Below are 19,992 nucleotides of genomic sequence, written 5' to 3'. Positions count from 1 at the left end.
ACTTGATAGCTCAAGATTGGGATTTGCTCCTCCGACGATGGAGAGATATCTCTGGGCCCTCTCGGTGTTATGGTATCCATCATCGTCTGGCCAGACACTTTGTGATTTGATCACGGGGATGCCGGAACACGATAACGAGAAAAGAGAACAATACCGGTAACGAGGTAACTAGCATAGTGGACAAGTTGTTGATCCACGGGAATGCCAACATGTCTCACCTCGGGTATTTGTAACATATCGCGAAGCAACAGGAATAGCACACGGCAACTGGAGGTTCACTCGAATATTTATTCGTGTGGGTATAGGGGTCAATATGGGTGTCCACGGCTCCGATGTTGATCATTGATCGGAAGGGGTTCCGGGTCATGTCTATACTTCACCGAACCTATAGGGTCACACACTTAAGGGTCATCTATCTGCTGAATACTAGACAGGGAGTCTGAGAAAAAATCACCGAAAAAGTTTCGGACACCGAAAAGTTTCGGACAGCGGAATCGTACCGCAGAGAGAGGTCATCGGATAAGTTTCGATGATACCGAAAAGTTGTTTCGGGATACACCATTAAGTCAAATTGGTTTCGGCACATGCCTGATAATTCTTGGAGGATGCCAGAATCATTCTAGAAGCTTTTTGGAATTTTCTGAGATAAAAACCGGAAATGTTCTGGAGCTGCCGGAGCCACTTCAGATGCGTTTCGCAGATGAAAATCACTAAAACCGGAATTGTTTCAGAACGCGTTGAAAATCATTTTAGTGGGTACTGGAAATGTTCTTAGCCCACATAAATATTTTCAGTTCGATCAGACGCTGAAAAATGTCGTCGTGAATAGTGAAAATCAGCTTTATGGTTACTTTATGGAAAGCCACCTTTTGGGGCTTTGCTCCAAAAGATCTTGGGGATGACATGGATGGATAGGAGCCATTTTTTGGGCCCCTCATGAGGGTGTGGCCGGCCACATGGGGTATCCCCCCTTGGGGACCCTCTTGTTCCTTGGTTTCACTCCTAGGTCCTTGTGGAAGGACTTCATTCATGTGCATTTTGGGTTTTTTGTGAAACTACCCTACCCCCTTGGGATTTCCTATAAATAGAGGTGGAGGGGCAGCCCTCCACACTCATCCCTTGCTCTCATACACATGCCATGCATTATCTGGCTTCTTCTCTCCCTCCCACGAAAAGAGTTTCGTAGAGCCGTAAGGCTGTCTGGGTTCCGGCAGGAACTAGTTCTGGACGGCGAAGCCCTGCCGGATAGATGACACCGTATGTGTGCAATTCTGTAGAGAGATCGTAGTTTCGGTCTTAGTTCGTGAGTGCCTCCCGAAGGGCTGTCCGCGTGACCGTCCGAGTTTCGAAGGTCCTCCCGAAGGGCTGTCCGAGTGACCGTTCGAGTTTCGAAGGTCCTCCCGAAGGGCTGTCCGCGACACCGTCCGGGGGGCTGTTCGACCGCCTCCTGGAGGGCTGTCTGAGGAGCAGATGAGGGTATACATCCTCGCGGTTGGGAGGTTGTAAATCCTAGCTGCGGGGATTTGCACCGCCGATCGTCATCGACTCTACTTCCCGCTGCGCTATGAGTCGGTAACGAAAAAGATCAAACCATGTATGCAGTCTCCATAGTGGTCCTGGGCTGGTGCGTAGGTCGGAAAATTTTTGTTTTCTGCTGCGTTCCCCTACACGTTAATCAAAGATGGTTGAGTTTCCTAGCCATTGACATGAGTTGTCATTTGATTAACGGGATCACATCATTAGGAGAATGATGTGATTGACTTGACCCATTCCGTTAGCTTAGCACTTGATCGTTTAGTATGTTGCTATTGCTTTGTTCATGACTTATACATGTTCCTATGACTATGAGATTATGCAACTCCTGTTTACCGGAGGAACACTTTGTGTGCTACCAAACGTCACAACGTAACTGGGTGATTATAAAGGTGCTCTACAGGTGTCTCTGAAGGTACTTGTTGGGTTGGCGTATTTCGAGATTAGGATTTGTCAATCCGATTGTCGGAGAGGTATCTCTGGGCCCTCTCGGTAATGCACATCACTTAAGCCTTGCAAGCATTGCAACTAATGAGTTAGTTGTGGGATGATGTATTACGGAACGAGTAAAGAGACTTGCCGATAACGAGATTGAACTAGGTATTGAGATACCGACGATCGAATCTCGGGCAAGTAACATACCGATGACAAAGGGAACAACGTATGTTGTTATGCGGTCTGACCGATAAAGATCTTTGTAGAATATGTGGGAGCCAATATGAGCATCCAGGTTCCGTTATTGGTTATTGACCGGAGACGTGTCTCGGTCATGTCTACATAGTTCTCGAACCCGTAGGGTCCGCACGCTTAACGTTTCGATGACAGTTATATTATGAGTTTATATGTTTTGATGTACCGAAGGTTGTTCGGAGTCCCGGATGTGATCACGGACATGAGGAGGAGTCTCGAAATGGTTGAGACATGAAGATTGATATATTGGAAGCCTATATTTGGATATCGGAAGTGTTCCGGGTGAAATCGGGATTTTACCGGAGTACCGAGGGGTTACCGGAACCCCCCGGGGGCTTAATGGGCCATAGTGGGCCTTTGTGGAGTAGAGGAGAGGCGACCAGGGCAGGGCCGCGCGCCCCTCCCCCCTAGTCCGAATAGGACAAGGAGAGGGGGGCGGCGCCCCCCCCCCCCTTTCCTTCCTCTTTCCCCCTCCACTCCTAATCCAACTAGGAAAAGGGAGGGAGTCCTACTCCCACCGGGAGTAGGACTCCACCTGGTGCGCCCCTCCTGGCCAGCCGCACCTCCCCCCTTGCTCCTTTATATACGGGGGCAATGGGGCACCCTAGAGACACAACAATTGATCGTTTGATCTTTTAGCCGTGTGCGGTGCCCCCCTCCACCATAGTCCACCTCGATAATACTATAGCGGTGCTTAGGCGAAGCCCTGCGTCGGTAGAACATCATCATCGTCACCACGCCGTCGTGCTGACGAAACTCTCCCTCAACACTCGGCTGGATCGGAGTTCGAGGGACGTCATCGGGCTGAACGTGTGCTGAACTCGGAGGTGCCGTGCGTTCGGTACTTGATCGGTCGGATCGTGAAGACGTACGACTACATCAACCGCGTTGTGCTAACGCTTCCGCTTTCGGTCTACGAGGGTACGTGGACAACACTCTCCCCTCTCGTTGCTATGCATCACCATGATCCTGCGTGTGCGTTGGAAATTTTTTGAAATTACTTCGTTCCCCAACACAAGCAGCTGACAATCAGTTTCACAAATCACTCTGATGGCTCCTAGCTCAGTTACTAATTCCACTGATGTTGACATGGCTTTCACCTCTGCACCAAACGCATCATACACATTTTCATTGCGTCCCGCCTGTGCAACTAACACCTCCCCAGCAGCGTCTCGTACTACAACTCCCCATCCTCCATGGGATTGCCCCGGGATTAGCGAGCCATTAAAGTTGACCTTCACTGTATCCTCCTCAGGTGGCTGCCATTTTGCTTTGCCTGGTGTCTTCCCTTTGGTAGTGAAGTACTCTATATATTACAGAACATTGCACTGCGTACGCCGCACCACTTCGGGGACTTGCAACGGTAGTTCTCCTTCTCGGATTTTATTTCTATTACTCCACCAATGCCACCAAAAGGTTATGATTAGCAGCCTTTTCCTCTCATCAAGCGCCCATAAGTTGTCCAGCATTGCGTGCACGTTAGTGAATTTCTCCATCTCTGCACGTTCATTTTCCAGGTTCAGTGCGCGCCAAACCTCCTTGACTGCTTTGCATTTGACGAACAGATGTCCACCATCTTCTGTTGCACGGCTGCAGTAATAGCATTTGTTGTTATCCAGGACCATCCCTCTCCTCTCCAGGTTCGTACAGAGTGCCAAGGCTTCGTGTTTCATCCGCCAAATAAACATCTGCAGTTTCTTTGGGCAGGGTAATTTCCATATTAATTTCCACATGTCATCCTCCTGCCTATCAAATTGGTCGGCCACTTCTAAACTACTGTTTGGTGCTCCATTGCGCGCTTTGTTTTACTAACTGGGTTTGGAGTTTGTACGCACTTTTAACTGAGTGTGTTCCCCTTCCATCATAATGCCATGCAACAAAATCTTCCACACCATCCCTTAATGGGATTTGCAAGATATATCGAGCATCCTCCGGGCAGAAGGTGTCCCTGACTAATCTCTCATCCCATCCACCAGTGATTGGGCACATGAGTTCGTTTACATGAGTCATCAGGTTTGCACCCTTAGGCGTGATCACTCGTCGAGACCAAGCACGGGGAATCCATGGATCTGTCCAGATTTTCACATTCATACCATCCCCGATTCGCCAAATGTAGCCCTGCTTGATCAACTCTAGTCCTTGAATAATACTCCTCCACGAATAGGAAATCCCCTCTTTTGGTTCAGCGTCAAGCACATGGCAGTGGGGGAAGTATCTGGCCTTCAAAACCTTCGCGCATAGGCTGTTCGGGTTCTGTACGAGGCGCCACCCCTGTCTGGACAGCATTGCAATGTTGAAGCTGTGCATATCCCGGAAACCAAGCCCCCCCCCTTCGCCTTTGGCAGTGTCAACTTATGCCAGCTGACCCAATGCAAGTTATTGTCCTTATCTTGCTGACTACACCAAAACTTCCCAAGCAGGCTGTTTATCTCTGTGCAAAGGGATTTTGTGAGGTCAAAGCAAGACATAGCATATGTAGGAATGGCTTGTGCGACTCCTTTTACCAACCCCTCTTTACTCTCCTTTGCAAGGAGTTTCTCTTGCCATCCATACACTCTACCACAGATGCTACCTTTAATATATGCAAATGTTTTCCTTCTTGATCTTCCAACATGAATCAGGAGACCGAGGTACCTCTCGTTCCAATTCTCGCTGTGAATCGCAAGTGCATCTTTCACTGCGTTTTTTCCTCTTCCGACGTGTTCGGACTGAACATAATGGCTGATTTTTCCACGTTTATACACTGCCTAGAGCAGTTCTCATAAAGGGCCAGCGCCTCATGCAGAGCCACTGCTTCCGCCTGATTTGCTTTAAGCAACAGCATGGAGTCATCTGCAAAGACAAGTGCGACACACGTGGGGATGCGGTGCAGATTTTCACTCCATGAATTGTTCCTTTTTCCTCTGCCTCATGCAGCAAAGTTGAGAGCCCTTCTGCACATATCACAAAGAGATACGGCGAAAGTGAGTCTCCTTGCCGGAGCCCTCTTGAAGGCCCGAATTGTACTGTGCGTGTTCCATTCACTTTAATCTGGTATCTCACCATGGATACACACTTCATGATCAGGTTCACCCACGGCCTTCGAAACCCAAGCTTGATCATCATAGCCTCAAGGAACCCCCATTCAACTCTATCATATGCCTTGCTCATGTTCGCCTTTACTGCAGCATATCCTTCTTTGCCATTTCTCTTATTCATCAAGTAATGCGAAACCTCATATGCAATCAAGACATTGTCAGTTATTAGTCTCCCGGGTACAAATGCACTCTGGTTGTCGGAGATGATCTCGGGTAGCACCACTTTAAGCCGATTTGCAAGGACTTTGGAGATAAGTTTGTATAGCACATTACACAGACTAATCGGCCGGAGATCTTTTATTCTTTGCGGGTTGTTGACTTTCGGGATGAGCACTACTAAGGTGTCGTTCCATACTGTAGGAATGTCACCTCCATTCAAAACCCCAAGGACGTCCTCCACCACTTGATCTCCCATGAATTCCCAATGGTACTTCAACACAATTGATGGCATTCCATCCGGCCCCGGGGCCTTTAGATCACCTATATGATCGAGAGCTGCTTTCACCTCTTCCCGGGTGAATTCTGCTTCCAGGACGGCCTGCATAGCATTTGTAACACGGGGCTTCACTTTTTCAATGAGTTCTGGTATTTTGTCGCCCGAGCATGAGGTGAAGAGTTCCTGAAAAATGAACACACATAATTGGTTAGTTCTCCTTCTTCCTTCATTACTTCCCCATTCTCCTTCCTAAGCTCCTTAATTCTGTTTACTTTCTTTCTTGCTGACGCAACAGCCTTCAAATACCCCGCATTTCTGTTTCTATCTCGTAACCACCACATATGTGCTCGCTGTTTATAGTGAATGTATTGTTTTTCTTCTAGCTCCTCCACCTTCGGACGCAAAGCTGTCTCCTCAGTGATTTTTTTTGCAGAAACAAGATCACACATGCACCTCTCGAGCACGCGCCGAGCTTGCTTTAAACGGCCCTCTACCTCCCCCACAACCTCTTTGTTCCACTTGGTAAGTCGCCCAGCTACAGAGCGCAGCTTTTGTGCTACTCCTCCCCCCTCCATGCTACGACTCTCCTCCCAGGCCCCTCGGATTACCTCCGTACATCCATCCTCCTTCAGCCACCTCGCTTCAAAACGGAAACCCCCATCCCCCCTGCTCCAGCCATGGTCATTCCCCTCCGTGTGCACGATAACAGGACGGTGGTCAGAGTGTCTCGGGTCACCATTGATGACTGCATACTTGGGGAACTTCTCACACCATTGTGCATTTGCCGTGCCCTGTCCAATCTTTCGTAGATATAACTTTGCAGCTCCTTATTGTGATTTCTCTAGGTAAAAACGTCCCCTTCAAAGCCCAGATCTCGTAATTCACACAGGTTCAAAGCATCCCTGAAGCAATCCATGCATGCTTGTGGTCGGTCTGCACCCCCCACTTTCTCCGAACTGGCCAAGATCTCATTAAAGTCCCCAACGCATAGCCATGGACGGCTATCCTGGTGTTGTTGGTTCAACAGACCCAAGGTTCGCCATGTTTCTTTCTTCCTGGCCGCTTCAGATTCCCCGTAGATTCAACTGCCATTTCCATCCATCTTCCTGTGTTACATCCACGTCCACATGCCTTCTCCCATATGATCTCAGTGTCACATCCACTCCACGCTTCCAGAATAACGCCACCCCCCATTCAAAACCCCAAGGACGTCCTCCACCACTTGATCTCCCATGAACTCCCAATGGTACTTCAACACAATTGATGGCATTCCATCCGGCCCCGGGGCCTTTAGATCACCTATATGATCGAGAGCTGCTTTCACCACTACCCGGGTGAATTCTGCTTCCAGGACGGCCTGCATAGCATCTGTAACACGAGGCTTCACTTTTTCAATGAGTTCTGGTATTTTGTCGCCCGAGCATGAGGTGAAGAGTTCCTGAAAAATGAACACACATAATTGGTTAGTTCTCCTTCTTCCTTCATTACTTCCCCATTCTCCTTCCTAAGCTCCTTAATTCTGTTTACTTTCTTTCTTGCTGACGCAACAGCCTTCAAATACCCCGCATTTCTGTTTCTATCTCGTAACCACCACATATGTGCTCACTGTTTATAGTGAATGTATTGTTTTTCTTCTAGCTCCTCCACCTTCGGACGCAAAGCTGTCTCCTCAGTGATTTTTTGTGCAGAAACAAGATCACACATGCACCTCTCGAGCACGCGCCGAGCTTGCTTTAAACGGCCCTCTACCTCCCCCACAACCTCTTTGTTCCACTTGGTAAGTCGCCCAGCTACAGAGCGCAGCTTTTGTGCTACTCCTCCCCCCTCCATGCTACGACTCTCCTCCCAGGCCCCTCGGATTACCTCCGTACATCCATCCTCCTTCAGCCACCTCGCTTCAAAACGGAAACCCACATCCCCCCTGCTCCAGCCTTGGTCATTCCCCTCCGTGTGCACGATAACAGGACGGTGGTCAGAGTGTCTCGGGTCACCATTGATGACTGCATACTTGGGGAACTTCTCACACCATTGTGCATTTGCCGTGCCCTGTCCAATCTTTCGTAGATATAACTTTGCAGCTCCTTATTGTGATTTCTCTAGGTAAAAACGTCCCCTTCAAAGCCCAGATCTCGTAATTCACACAGGTTCAAAGCATCCCTGAAGCAATCCATGCATGCTTGTGGTCGGTCTGCACCCCCCCCACTTTCTCCGAACTGGCCAAGATCTCATTAAAGTCCCCAACGCATAGCCATGGACGGCCATCCTGGTGTTGTTGGTTCAACAGACCCAAGGTTCGCCATGTTTCTTTCTTCCTGGCCGCTTCAGATTCCCCGTAGATTCAACTGCCATTTCCATCCATCTTCCTATGTTACATCCACGTCCACATGCCTTCTCCCATATGATCTCAGTGTCACATCCACTCCACGCTTCCAGAATAACGCCACCCCCCATTCAAAACCCCAAGGACGTCCTCCACCACTCGATCTCCCATGAACTCCCAATGGTACTTCAACACAATTGATGGCATTCCATCCGGCCCCGGTGCCTTTAGATCACCTATATGATCGAGAGCTGCTTTCACCTCTTCCCGGGTGAATTCTGCTTCCAGGACGGCCTGCATAGCATCTGTAACACGAGGCTTCACTTTTTCAATGAGTTCTGGTATTTTGTCGCCCGAGCATGAGGTGAAGAGTTCCTGAAAAATGAACACACATAATTGGTTAGTTCTCCTTCTTCCTTCATTACTTCCCCATTCTCCTTCCTAAGCTCCTTAATTCTGTTTACTTTCTTTCTTGCTGACGCAACAGCCTTCAAATACCCCGCATTTCTGTTTCTATCTCGTAACCACCACATATGTGCTCGCTGTTTATAGTGAATGTATTGTTTTTCTTCTAGCTCCTCCACCTTCGGACGCAAAGCTGTCTCCTCAGTGATTTTTTTTGCAGAAACAAGATCACACATGCACCTCCCGAGCACGCGCCGAGCTTGCTTTAAACGGCCCTCTACCTCCCCCACAACCTCTTTGTTCCACTTGGTAAGTCGCCCAGCTACAGAGCGCAGCTTTTGTGCTACTCCTCCCCCCTCCATGCTACGACTCTCCTCCCAGGCCCCTCGGATTACCTCCGTACATCCATCCTCCTTCAGCCACCTCGCTTCAAAACGGAAACCCCCATCCCCCCTGCTCCAGCCTTGGTCATTCCCCTCCGTGTGCACGATAACAGGACGGTGGTCAGAGTGTCTCGGGTCACCATTGATGACTGCATACTTGGGGAACTTCTCACACCATTGTGCATTTGCCGTGCCCTGTCCAATCTTTCGTAGATATAACTTTGCAGCTCCTTATTGTGATTTCTCTAGGTAAAAACGTCCCCTTCAAAGCCCAGATCTCGTAATTCACACAGGTTCAAAGCATCCCTGAAGCAATCCATGCATGCTTGTGGTCGGTCTGCACCCCCCACTTTCTCCGAACTGGCCAAGATCTCATTAAAGTCCCCAACGCATAGCCATGGACGGCCATCTTGGTGTTGTTGGTTGAACAGACCCAAGGTTCGCCATGTTTCTTTCTTCCTGGCCGCTTCAGATTCCCCATAGATTCAACTGCCATTTCCATCCATCTTCCTGTGTTACATCCACGTCCACATGCCTTCTCCCATATGATCTCAGTGTCACATCCACTCCACGCTTCCAGAATAACGCCACCCCCTACTCCTACCTTCAGACTTCCATGCAATCATATTAGTTAACCCAAGCAGCCACCTAAATCTGCCCAATTCCTTCTCTGTCAGCTTGGTCTCACAAAGAAATAAAATGTCGGGATCCTCCGCTCTTCCCATTTCGAGAAGAGACCGAACTGTCGGGCCGTTCCCGAGTCCCCGGCAGTTCCAGCTGATGATCCTCATTGCTCCCGGCGGGGCTTCTCCTGCAGCCCGGCCGATATGCTTTTGTTTTTGTCGGATGCCACGTCCACTCCCTCTCCCTTCAAACCTGCCATTGCATTCTCTGCATTCTCCTCCCCTTCCCCGGTTCGTCCTTCTTCGCCTTCCATCCGTCCTTTCTTTGCTGGGGCTGGTTCATCAATGTCCATTTGCTCACTTGCCCGTTTACCTCCCGACTGTAACTTTCCTGTGGCTAAGATTTCTGCACTTGTCGTTACTCGATGTTTCCTTCTGAACTTCTTCCCCGTCCCTTCCATACCACCATCCACCTTTTTGTTGTTACTTGAGTCTTTTGTCTCCAAGCCAACACTTTTTTCCTTGCGTACTCCTATGCCACCATCAGGCTTATCTACTGCATGGGTGGGCACATCGACAAGCATGTTTCTCATACTATTCCCTTCCTTGGGACTGCCCCTATCCCCCGGGTTTAGTTCTAACTTCCTTTGGACGGAGTTTATTGTGGCATCATTACCTTCCCCGTTTGCATTCTTCTTCAATGGACTAGTCACCTCATTGCCATCATCCCTCCCTTTTGTGCGCAGGTTCTTTGAAACTTGCGCTTCCTTTCGCCATGATGGCGCGTCACTACCTGCAGAACCTCCTCCTCTCCCAAAATTGTAGTTCCTCCTGTTTCCGTAGTCAGAGTTTGCACTTCCTCCTCTCCCTCCACTCTAGCTCCTACTACCACCACTCCCCCTACCCTCCTCCCATCTCCCTCTACCTCCTTCCTCCGTCCCCCTACCATTCTCCTCCGCTCTTAACCAGGGCCCAAACTGAGGTGATTCCCCTTTCAGAGTCTTGTTCATGCATTCTTTCTCACAATGCCCTACAATCCCGCAGGTGTAGCAGAAATCCGGTAGATACTCCTATTCAAACCTGCACCAGAGAACTTTCTTCTTCTTCTTACTTGGTGCCGGACCATCCATTACTGCGTCAACATCTCCTTTCTCTTTCTCTCTGTCCAACAAGAAACCCCGCATCAGAGGCTGCTCAATATTGACCTTAACCTTTATTCTCAGGAATTTTCCCACAGCCTTCCCATCATGACCAACATCCACTTCTAGCAGCTCGTGGAAGTCCCTCCCAATCAATTCACCTGTTTGCCTGTTCATGGAGCCAAGTGGCAGTCCAAAGACCCGAACCCACATGGGGATCAGATTAAAGTCGTACGCGTCCACTGTTTTATTAGGGTCAAAGTCTTCCATTACCAACAGCTCCTTACCGAACCACCATTGTCCATCCTCCAAAGCCCTTCTCCACCCCGCCGATTGCCGGGACGTGAACAAGAAAACATTTTCTTCGATCTCCTTACACCCTAGCCCCTTGACCGGGCACCAAATCTTACCCAACGTGTTCCCAATCACACTCGCATGTGCTAGTTTCTCCGAGAACAGCTTCCCCACCGCTTGTGGTTCCTCCACCGCCCAGTCTAGCACCTTCTCCGGCTCCACTTCCGACAGCTTCAGCCCCTTCTTCTCTGCCGCTGACAACTTAAGGCCCCTCATCATCACCTCCACATCCTCCATCTCACCCTCAAGACTCTCCCTCACGCCTCCTGCCAGTCTAGGTCAATTTGTGTGTACGGCCGTGAGCCCTAGAAACCCACGAACGGCTTTGAGCGGTGGGACGGGGAGATCCAGGCGAGTCGCCTTCTCAGGAGGGAGAAAGGACACGCTGGATTTTGGTGGTGACGGTGACGGCGGTCGGACGATCGCAGATGAACCCTAGGCCGACCGGATCGTCTCCCGATCGCCACGGCGTAAATTACAGAACCGTCACTCGGGACGGACACGTTGAAGTCTCAGCTTTACGGCTAATCTCTAGTTGAAACACTCGTTACTCCTAAAGTCTAGCATTTTCTTCAATGAATGCACAAACCCCTGTTGGTCTACGCTGAGCTCCCAAAGTTTGGATACAAAGAGAATGACAAAACATTGGCTTTTGAAACAAAAATGATGAAAAGAAATGAACACCTGGTCAGAAAGTGACCGCCGGATGACCCCGAGCTAAGTCAGTGCCCCGTTGACATATCTTACTACTAGAAGAGTAAAAAAAAAATCACGTTGGTACCGTGAAAAAGAGGCCACGTTTGTACCCTGGATTTGATCCGGAGCCGGACGTGTCCCTTCGCCAAGCTTCGGAACGTGCACCCAACCGGCGGAGACCGCGAGTCGGTAGTAAAGTCTTTCCCGAGTTTGCCCCTGGCACCGGCAATTATTTATCCGCCCCGTGCCATCGGCACCCCCCACAGATCCAGCCCGGGCGGAACCCGCTCCCCCAATACACACCTCCCCCCACCTCTCCCGATTAGGGTTTCCGCCGCCGCGCCGCCCGTCCCGCCCGCCAGCCCGCCGGCCAGTCCTCCTCCCTCCCCTACAAATCGCCGGTCGCCGCCGCCATGTACGGGCACCGCGGGTAAGCCCCCCTTCCTCCCCTGGAACCCTCGTTTATTGATTGATTCCCCTCGGTACGGGGGCGGTTTCTCTCTTAGCTCCGCCCGCGGGTTTGCGATTGGCGTGCCTAGACTGTTCAGGATGTTATTTTACTCGTAGATTTTGGCGCAGTGGTTCCTTAATCGCCGTGTCCGATAAAAACTGCATGCTTAGCCTCTCCGTCATGGGATTTAGAATCTGTATACAGTTTGTTTTGGTTTGGATCCCGTCTGCTGTGTTAGTTTTGTCTGCAAATCCGCGCGACCTGCCATGCTGTTGCCGGTGTGATAGTCTGTCCAAGGCCAGTTCGAATTTTTAGCCCAGTCCGTTTGGGTTAGCATTTGTACTAGCCGTCCCTGTTTCCTGCTTTTACATGTACAAACTCGAACCTAAGTTAGGCCGTTGCATTGCCATGGTGGTCTCAGTGTGTAATTCCGCATGGTAATGCTGATGCATAAAACTTGGTTAGTTTACTTGTGGATTTTGACATAGTGTTCCCTTAATCCTCGTAGAGCATTTTTGCTTGTTCTGAACCTGTCTGTTATGTCAGTTTTCATGTGTTAGTTTTGCTGCAAAGCTTGTGGTTGTGATAACCTTAGTCCGACTCATTTAGGTTGTGTATCAGTTATTAATAATGTTGCAACAGTAGCTGCTTATCATTTGGAAGAAATAAAAACCTGTTTCTTGGGTGCACTTGTCCAAACCTGGTGCTACTGTAGGCCTTTACATCGTATGCATTAAACTTAGCTGGTAGTATGGATAGCTCAGACTATACAACATTATTAAAAGGGGAAGTATGCTCTGTTTATAATCCGCATGCAGGACAAAGTTTGCCCCCAGTGAATTATGTTTTCAAGCACCAGCTTTTAAATTTATGAATAATGTTGATAATAATTACTGAAACTTGATCTGTTTTATCTTTTTGCCCACTTGAGACTCGGATTAGGTAGGAATTATTGGATGTACTTTGCTGCTCGATTTTTAAGCACGGCATAATATTCTGCTACCCGTGTTATCACCTTTTTACTTGCGTTCAAGTAATGAATGTCGTCGCATTTCACTTCTGTTTACCTGCCATGCATAAATACCTTCTGTAGATTATTTCATTTATGCGCAATTACTTTTCTTTATATGTTTGGGTTATTTTTTATGAAAATGGGATTGAGAGATGGGGGGATATTCTCCTTTTTCTTTTTGGGATTGGATTATTTGAAGGGCAATGATGGGAAGCGGGGGGGTTTCGGATGGGTACGAGGGATCAAAGAGGCCACGAATGATGGAATCGAATCCATACTTCGCAGTGAACGCAGGGAGCCCGTTGGACGTCTCAAAGCGGGCCAGGATGATGGAGCCAGGCCCCCCATATTTTGCAGGCATGGGAAGCAGCGCTGGCGGCAGCGGCAGCGGCTTCTACCCTACCTATGGCGGCAACATGGCTGGTGCTGCAGGGGTTAACAGTGGCATCCAAAACTTTCCAGCGGTCCGTCTGCGAGGGCTCCCTTTTGACTGCGAGGATGTTGACATCAGCAAGTTTTTCGCTGGGCTGGACATAGTGGACTGCCTCCTGGTCCACAAGAATGGGCGCTTCTCTGGCGAGGCCTTTGTTGTCTTCCCTTCATCAATGCAAGCGGAGTTTGCGCTGCACCGCAACAGGCAGAACATGGGCAGGAGGTACGTGGAGGTTTTCAGATGCAAGAAGCAGGATTACTACAGCGCAATAGCCGCCGAGGTGAACCAGGGTGGTGGTGCCCTCCTTGAGCCGGAGCACCGGCACTCGTCGCCTCCTCTGCGGTCCAGGAGGCTGTCTGAAGACAAGAGCAGCATGGAGTACACTGAGGTGCTGAAGCTGCGCGGGCTCCCCTACTCCGCCACCATCGAGGACATCATCAAGTTCTTTGTGGAGTACGAGCTGACGGAGGAGAACGTGCACATCGCGTACCGCGGGGACGGCAGGGCCACTGGCGAAGCCTTTGTTGAGTTCCCGACGGCCGAGGTTGCCAAGACTGCCATGTGCAAGGATAAGATGACCATCGGGACGAGGTACGTGGAGCTGTTCCCGTCGACCCCGGAGGAGGCGAGCAGGGCGAAGCCGCGAGGCAGGCAGTGATGGGTGCCCTGCCGGATGCTGAGCCCTGGGTGTGAGAACAGCTGCTGCATCTCGTTCCAGTTTCAGCCTTTTCGCTCTTCATGCTTTATAATTGTATCATCATGTCGGATTGTGTTTAGTTTGCGCTCGTGTTTCTAGCTGTGTGGAGACATTTTCTGATGCGACTTGTCTCGAACTGCCTCTTGTGGGAAAAAGTGGTGTATGAGATACTTTGCCGAGTTTGTAACTGTTACCATCCTTCTTTCCAAGAAAGCACTTGTACCTCATGTTATTCTTTTTTGTTAATTGTGTGGGAGAGGTGACGCATGGATGTTTTATTGTTACCTTTTTCGATGTGGTTTTTAGATTACTCATCATTTCAAAATAGGTGCAGATGCATAGCGCGCCATCCAAAAATCATGTTATTCTTTTTGCGATTGTTGTAACTGTACCTCTGATTCTATTACTATTTCTTTTGCGATTGTTGCAACTGCACGATTTATACCCCTGGTTCTAATCTAAAGGCCTTGCTATTGCTTAAACTATAATTACAGTTGGGACTCCTTTTATGAATCCATCCCTACCTCTTACCACTGGTTCTTGTCAATATTTTACAACTTGTGAACTAGTAAAATATAGAACTAGATTAGGCTTGAATTCCACTGTAGAGGGTGTTCTCATGTATGATGATGATGTACCAGCTGAACTCTGGATGTGATTGTAGCGGGCGAGGGTGCCCATGTCGGTGCGTAATAAAGCAAAGTTGTTGCTTAAAAAAAAGTAAAATGTAGAACTAATGCGTCGACTGGCCCACCCCTGCTTTAGAGCAACTCTAGCAGACCCCGCATCCGTCCGGCCCGCAAAACGTGTTTGCAGTTCGCGGAAAATCGCGTTTGTGGGCCAGCGCGCATGGCCGTAGATATAGACCCGCATAACGGACCCGTAAAAAAAGATATTCGCGGAATATGCTTTTTTGCGGGTCGGCTTTGCGGGGTCTAATCTGGCGTAGCTTCTCCTGGCGCGGAAAATCTAAATTTGCACCTTAATTTGATCTAGCATAATGTATTTTTTTGCTTTTTCAACAACATTGGATACATAAGACATCACTGTCCATGCACTCATTGTTGATCTGCGAATTCTTGATCTTGCATTCTTCATTCTTCATTTTTGGTTCGAAAGAACTAGACGTTGCTTTCCCTCTAGTTGCACATGCAGCCGCATCATTGCCTTCGATTATACTAAGGAGTGCATCAACATCTATTATATTTCTTTCTATCAATAAATCAATGTATTGGCCTTCCCGATTCTACTAAGGAGTGCATCAACATCTATTATATTTCTTTCTATCAATAAATCAATGTATTGGCCTTCCCAAAACCAAAATGAGCATCCATCTTCCTACACAAGAATGACCATGTTCAAAATGAGGATCCTCTAGTTGAACCAAAGAATGAGCTATCAAAATGAGCTACCGCAAGTGCACGTACCCCGTCGTTTTCGCATTTGAAGAACACCCATCCGGGATGCTTCGGCGTGCCCGAAGTTTGACGTAGCACTGTCCGCAGGCACTCGTCGCACTGTATGAGCGGCAACAGCGAGCCACAGAGCCGCTGCGCAAGCGCCGAGCCCGGTGGACGGCCGAACGAATCCATGCCCGCAAATCGTCGGCGGCGCCGGGAGGACGAAACCGTACCTGCATGCGGCGATGCGCCCTTGCCGGGGCTGCGGGAGATGCTCCCCGACCACTCCATCGCTTGGCGCAGCCACCGGCGGCCGGAAAAGCCAAATCCGGTGGCCCCGCAGTGAAGGTCCGCAGATCCGCAAATCCGGCGGCCCGCCGACATAGGGGGAGGGGAGAGTGGAGGCCTCGTGCGTGTGGCGGCCTTTCGGCGAGCTCCTGCCAGCTGCTTTCGCCGGAATCTTGGGCGGCGAAGTGGCGGCCGCGCGAGGGGGGAGGGGAGGTGGTTGGTGGGGGAAAGCGCGGGCTGAAATGTCCCCCCCGCCAACCGCTTCCGCTTATATGCAGGGCACCGCAGCCGCGAGGGGGAAACCCGCGTTTTCCCGGGTTGGGGTCGGGATTTTGCCGCGTCCCTCAAATTTTTTTGCGGGCCGGGGCGGGATGGAGGGTTTGATCGGCATGTTTTTCAGCCCCACCCCGCATTTTGGCGGTTATTTTCCGGGTCGGGGCGGGATGCGGAGTCTGCTAGAGTTGCTCTTAAGATCCGACAACAACGGCGTACATACAACTATAACAATTTTCCTTGTGAGGCATATGTACTTGAAGTTAATTACATCTGTAGTACAAGAACTTGCAGTGAATTAACAGAATCATACATAAACTAAAAAACCCCAGAAAAATGATACACTAATTTATCTAACAGCACATTTTTATACAATTTCCGTCAACTCTAACAGCGCACCGTCTGCCGCTGTTAACTGCGTGTACGAGGCCCTAGCGTTTTCTCTGTACCCTTTGTCAGTCGGGTAGCGTTTTCTCTCCCAATTGTCAGTCGGGTAGGGAAATAAAAACAACGAAAAAACTATGCGCACATCCGTGAATCGAAACCGAGACGAAACCTCATGCAGTCAGGTGCGCGTTAAGCAGCAGACCAGAACACCATTCCGTTCCTACGTATAGCGAAGAGGCGAATATATTTATATACATTTAGCTTAGACACGTGTTGATTTTTTCTGACTGGTTCGTCTTTTTTGTACGTGTTTTTTTTCGGATTTTTTATATTTTTTTACAGATCTAGGTATTCTTCGGTTTTTCCTGAGTTTTGCACATTTCTTTTCTATATAGGTTTTGCAATGTATGATGAACTTTTATTCAATACGGTCGAAGGATTAGTTAAGCGATGTAAAAAGGTTTTCCTTGGGGCTAATCACCGTGGCAGCATACACCTAAAATTCAATTTGGTCTGTTAGAGCATCTCTAGTAGGCTCCTTAAAAGGGGGTGGCCCGTCAAATTCTGGCGATTATACGAGTTTGGCCTTTCTTTAGGCCAGACCAGAGTACGTGTAGTCGCCCGGCCCATAAATATTTTTTACAGTGGCCCGCAAACCGCCCCCCCCCTCGGCAGGTTTGCGGCTGGAATATGGGTCGAAACCCTATCGGTGCGCCGCCGCATTTCCCAATCCCCCCTCTCGATTTCTTGCCGCCGGCGACTTCAATTCCCCCTCTCTCCTCTTGATGTGGCGCGGAATGTGGTCGCCCGGCCATGGCGCCAGCGGTGGTGACGACCCCGAGCGGAGGCGATGCATCGCCGCAAACGGCGCAAGGAAAAGGGCTGCCCGTAGGTACACCAACCACAGGTTGTCGCCGCCGCCGCCGCTCCTCCGCCACGAGATGGAGGAGTACGACCGTAGGCAGGCGCTCCTCCGCCGCGGGCAGCTCCGTTGCTGGTGCCTCGAGCTCGCGGACACCGCTTATGCCGGTCAAGAGGGAGTCGGAGGAGCTCCTGCCGCTCCATGTGGTGAAGAGGGACTCGGAGCCGGCGCAGGAGTTCGACGACAACTTGGAAGCATGGCGTCGTGAAGCCAACGCGCATGACGACATCTACATCGACCTCGTCATAGATAATAGCAATTTAATTGGATAACATGATACTGTTTTTTAGTATTTGTTTTCGCCCAGAATCCTGCTTTTGTTTTTTTGGAAACTATATATTAAAATAGAAATATATATATATATATATATTTTAGAAATATTTCTAATATGTGTTTTTATAAAAAGTTCAGTACATGTTAAAAAATTCATCGTATATTAAAAATGTTCAATGTATATAACAAAATTGTTCATTGTATATTATACAATAATGTTCAGTGTGTATTTATAAAATAATTTTCAGTGTGTATTTACAAAATATTTATTGTATAGTAAAAAGTTCAGCGTGTATTTGAAAAAAAAATTCACCATATATTGAAAGAAAATCAACAGTATTAAAAAAAGTACACCATTTATTACAAAACCTATATTAAAAAGAAATGTGCAAGAAAAAAATGGAAAAGCTGAAGAATACCCAAGATCTGGAAAAAGATTATAGAAATCAGAAACGGAAAAACACACACGCAAAAAAAAAACGAAACGGTCAAAAAAGGTCAGCATACATCTAGGCCAAACGTATAGAAATGAACCTGCCTTCAGTACGACAAAAGCAAGACTGTGGCGTAGTGGTCAGCGCGCATTTGCAGGAGTACTGTGGTAGCTCGCGTGTACGAATCACGAATGTGATGTGTCTGTTAGACAAGTTAGTGTACCATTTTTCTGGGGTTTTTTAGTTTATGTAGGATTTTGTTACTTCGCTGCAAGTCCTCGTACTGCAGATGTAATCACCACTATGTACTTCTCGCCTAACTTGAGTACTTGACAATTGTGCTGTAACAACAATCACGGCCCTCCAGCCTGTAATGCAGGTTTCAACTCCACCTTGGACTTCCGAAGAGAACGAGTGGCAGATCTGAAGTCACCACAGACACCTTATAGTCGACGGACGCGTCGTCTTTCACTAAAAGAACAACGCTGAAGAAACCAGATTAAATCTAGACAAAATGCAAGCACATGTGCAAAGTTTAGAAATTGAACTTAGGTGGTCAAGTTTCACCACAAGGAATCTAACCAATTGAGCACAACTCGCATAGGTCTAACTTTGAGTGCAGACAATACGTATAACTTAATTAGTGCTCTAGGCTCTCGAAATATGCTTTCACCTTGCTTTATATATAAAGCAACCACCGCGTTCATACAACAAGTTCAAGTGTAACATGGGGAATAAAATAATCAGCTAGGGCATCAGCATAAACACGCCCAAGATACATGGGAGAAATAAGAAAAAAGACCCGGTGGCTATGGCTCAGGGGGCCTACAGCGAGGCACGTCGACGTGCGGCAGTATTCACCGCGTCCATCATGTGACCTAGCATGACGGCGTGGTGACGGTTGGTGATGAAGAATAATCTCCGCAGGGCTTCATCAAGTACTACAGAAACTAGACGGAGGATAAACTACACTAGTGCAGAACAGGGCTTTAGCGCCGGTTCGTAAGGGCCTTTAGTGCCGGTTCTGCAACCGGCACTAAAGAGTGGAGACTAAAGCCCCCCCCCCCTTTTAGTACCGGTTCGGCACGAACCGGCGCTAACGTGCCACCACATGGCACGAGCCAGGCCCGGATGCGTGTAGGACATTAGTACCGGTTGGTGTTACCAACCGGTACTAAATGTTTGGGTGTGTTTTGGTTTTAATTTTTATTTTTCCTTTAGTTTTGTGTTTTTAATTTAATTTAGTGATTGTTTTATATTATAATGAGTTGTTAAATCATTAGGTGAAAGTCCCGCAGATTAGTTTCGACTGGATGCATGTGGATCCTAGCTAAGTGATCAAGTATATGCCATATCCATATTACTTGATCACTATCTAAGTGATCAAGTAATATGGATATGGCATATACTTGATCACTTAGCTAGGATCCATCCAGTTGAAACTAATATGCGGTTCCTTTCATAAATGATATAATAACTCATCATCATCATCATTATATTAATATAAAAACTCTTGCATCATATCATCACCAACAACAGTATATACTAGCTAGCAAAGATATCATCGAGTTCAACATGGTCATGATATTATAAGCGTTCATAACACCACAAAAGCAAATCACTCTTTGAGATTAAGTTCAGAACGAAGAACACGGACACGCATGAGAGGACAACAAGTACTAAGAGCATGATAACTAGCTAAATCACTCCTGCTGCTCTCTCTCAGGTAAAATAGCATAGAACATATATAGCTCTCCTGATTCATC

General features: G+C 48.4%; 1 protein-coding gene and 1 pseudogene across 2 annotated transcripts; one reads left to right on the top strand and one right to left on the bottom strand.

Annotated features, from left to right (window-relative positions):
* The window catches only part of LOC109764116 (uncharacterized), a 57,358-nt pseudogene extending 46,161 nt beyond the window's left edge, over positions 1–11,197 (bottom strand).
* A 703-nt stretch (positions 11,198–11,900) lies between these two features.
* On the top strand, positions 11,901–14,481 carry LOC109732795 (uncharacterized). 2 transcript variants are annotated; one of them, XM_020291985.4, is made up of 2 exons: positions 11,901–12,086; positions 13,319–14,481. In XM_020291985.4, the coding sequence occupies exons 1-2, from the start codon at positions 12,070–12,072 to the stop codon at positions 14,208–14,210; spliced, it is 909 nt and encodes a 302-aa protein (XP_020147574.1). In that variant the 5' UTR covers positions 11,901–12,069; the 3' UTR covers positions 14,211–14,481. The 2 variants fall into 2 exon arrangements, with proteins under 2 accessions (XP_020147574.1, XP_073356964.1); XM_073500863.1 differs by having other exon boundaries at positions 11,907–12,086; positions 13,405–14,481.
* The last annotated feature ends 5,511 nt before the right edge of the window (positions 14,482–19,992 follow it).

Source organism: Aegilops tauschii, chromosome 6 (genome assembly GCF_002575655.3).
Source record: "Aegilops tauschii subsp. strangulata cultivar AL8/78 chromosome 6, Aet v6.0, whole genome shotgun sequence".
NCBI lineage: Eukaryota > Viridiplantae > Streptophyta > Magnoliopsida > Poales > Poaceae > Aegilops > Aegilops tauschii.
Note: the sequence above shows the minus strand (reverse complement) of the source record. Positions and strands in the feature narration are given on the sequence as shown.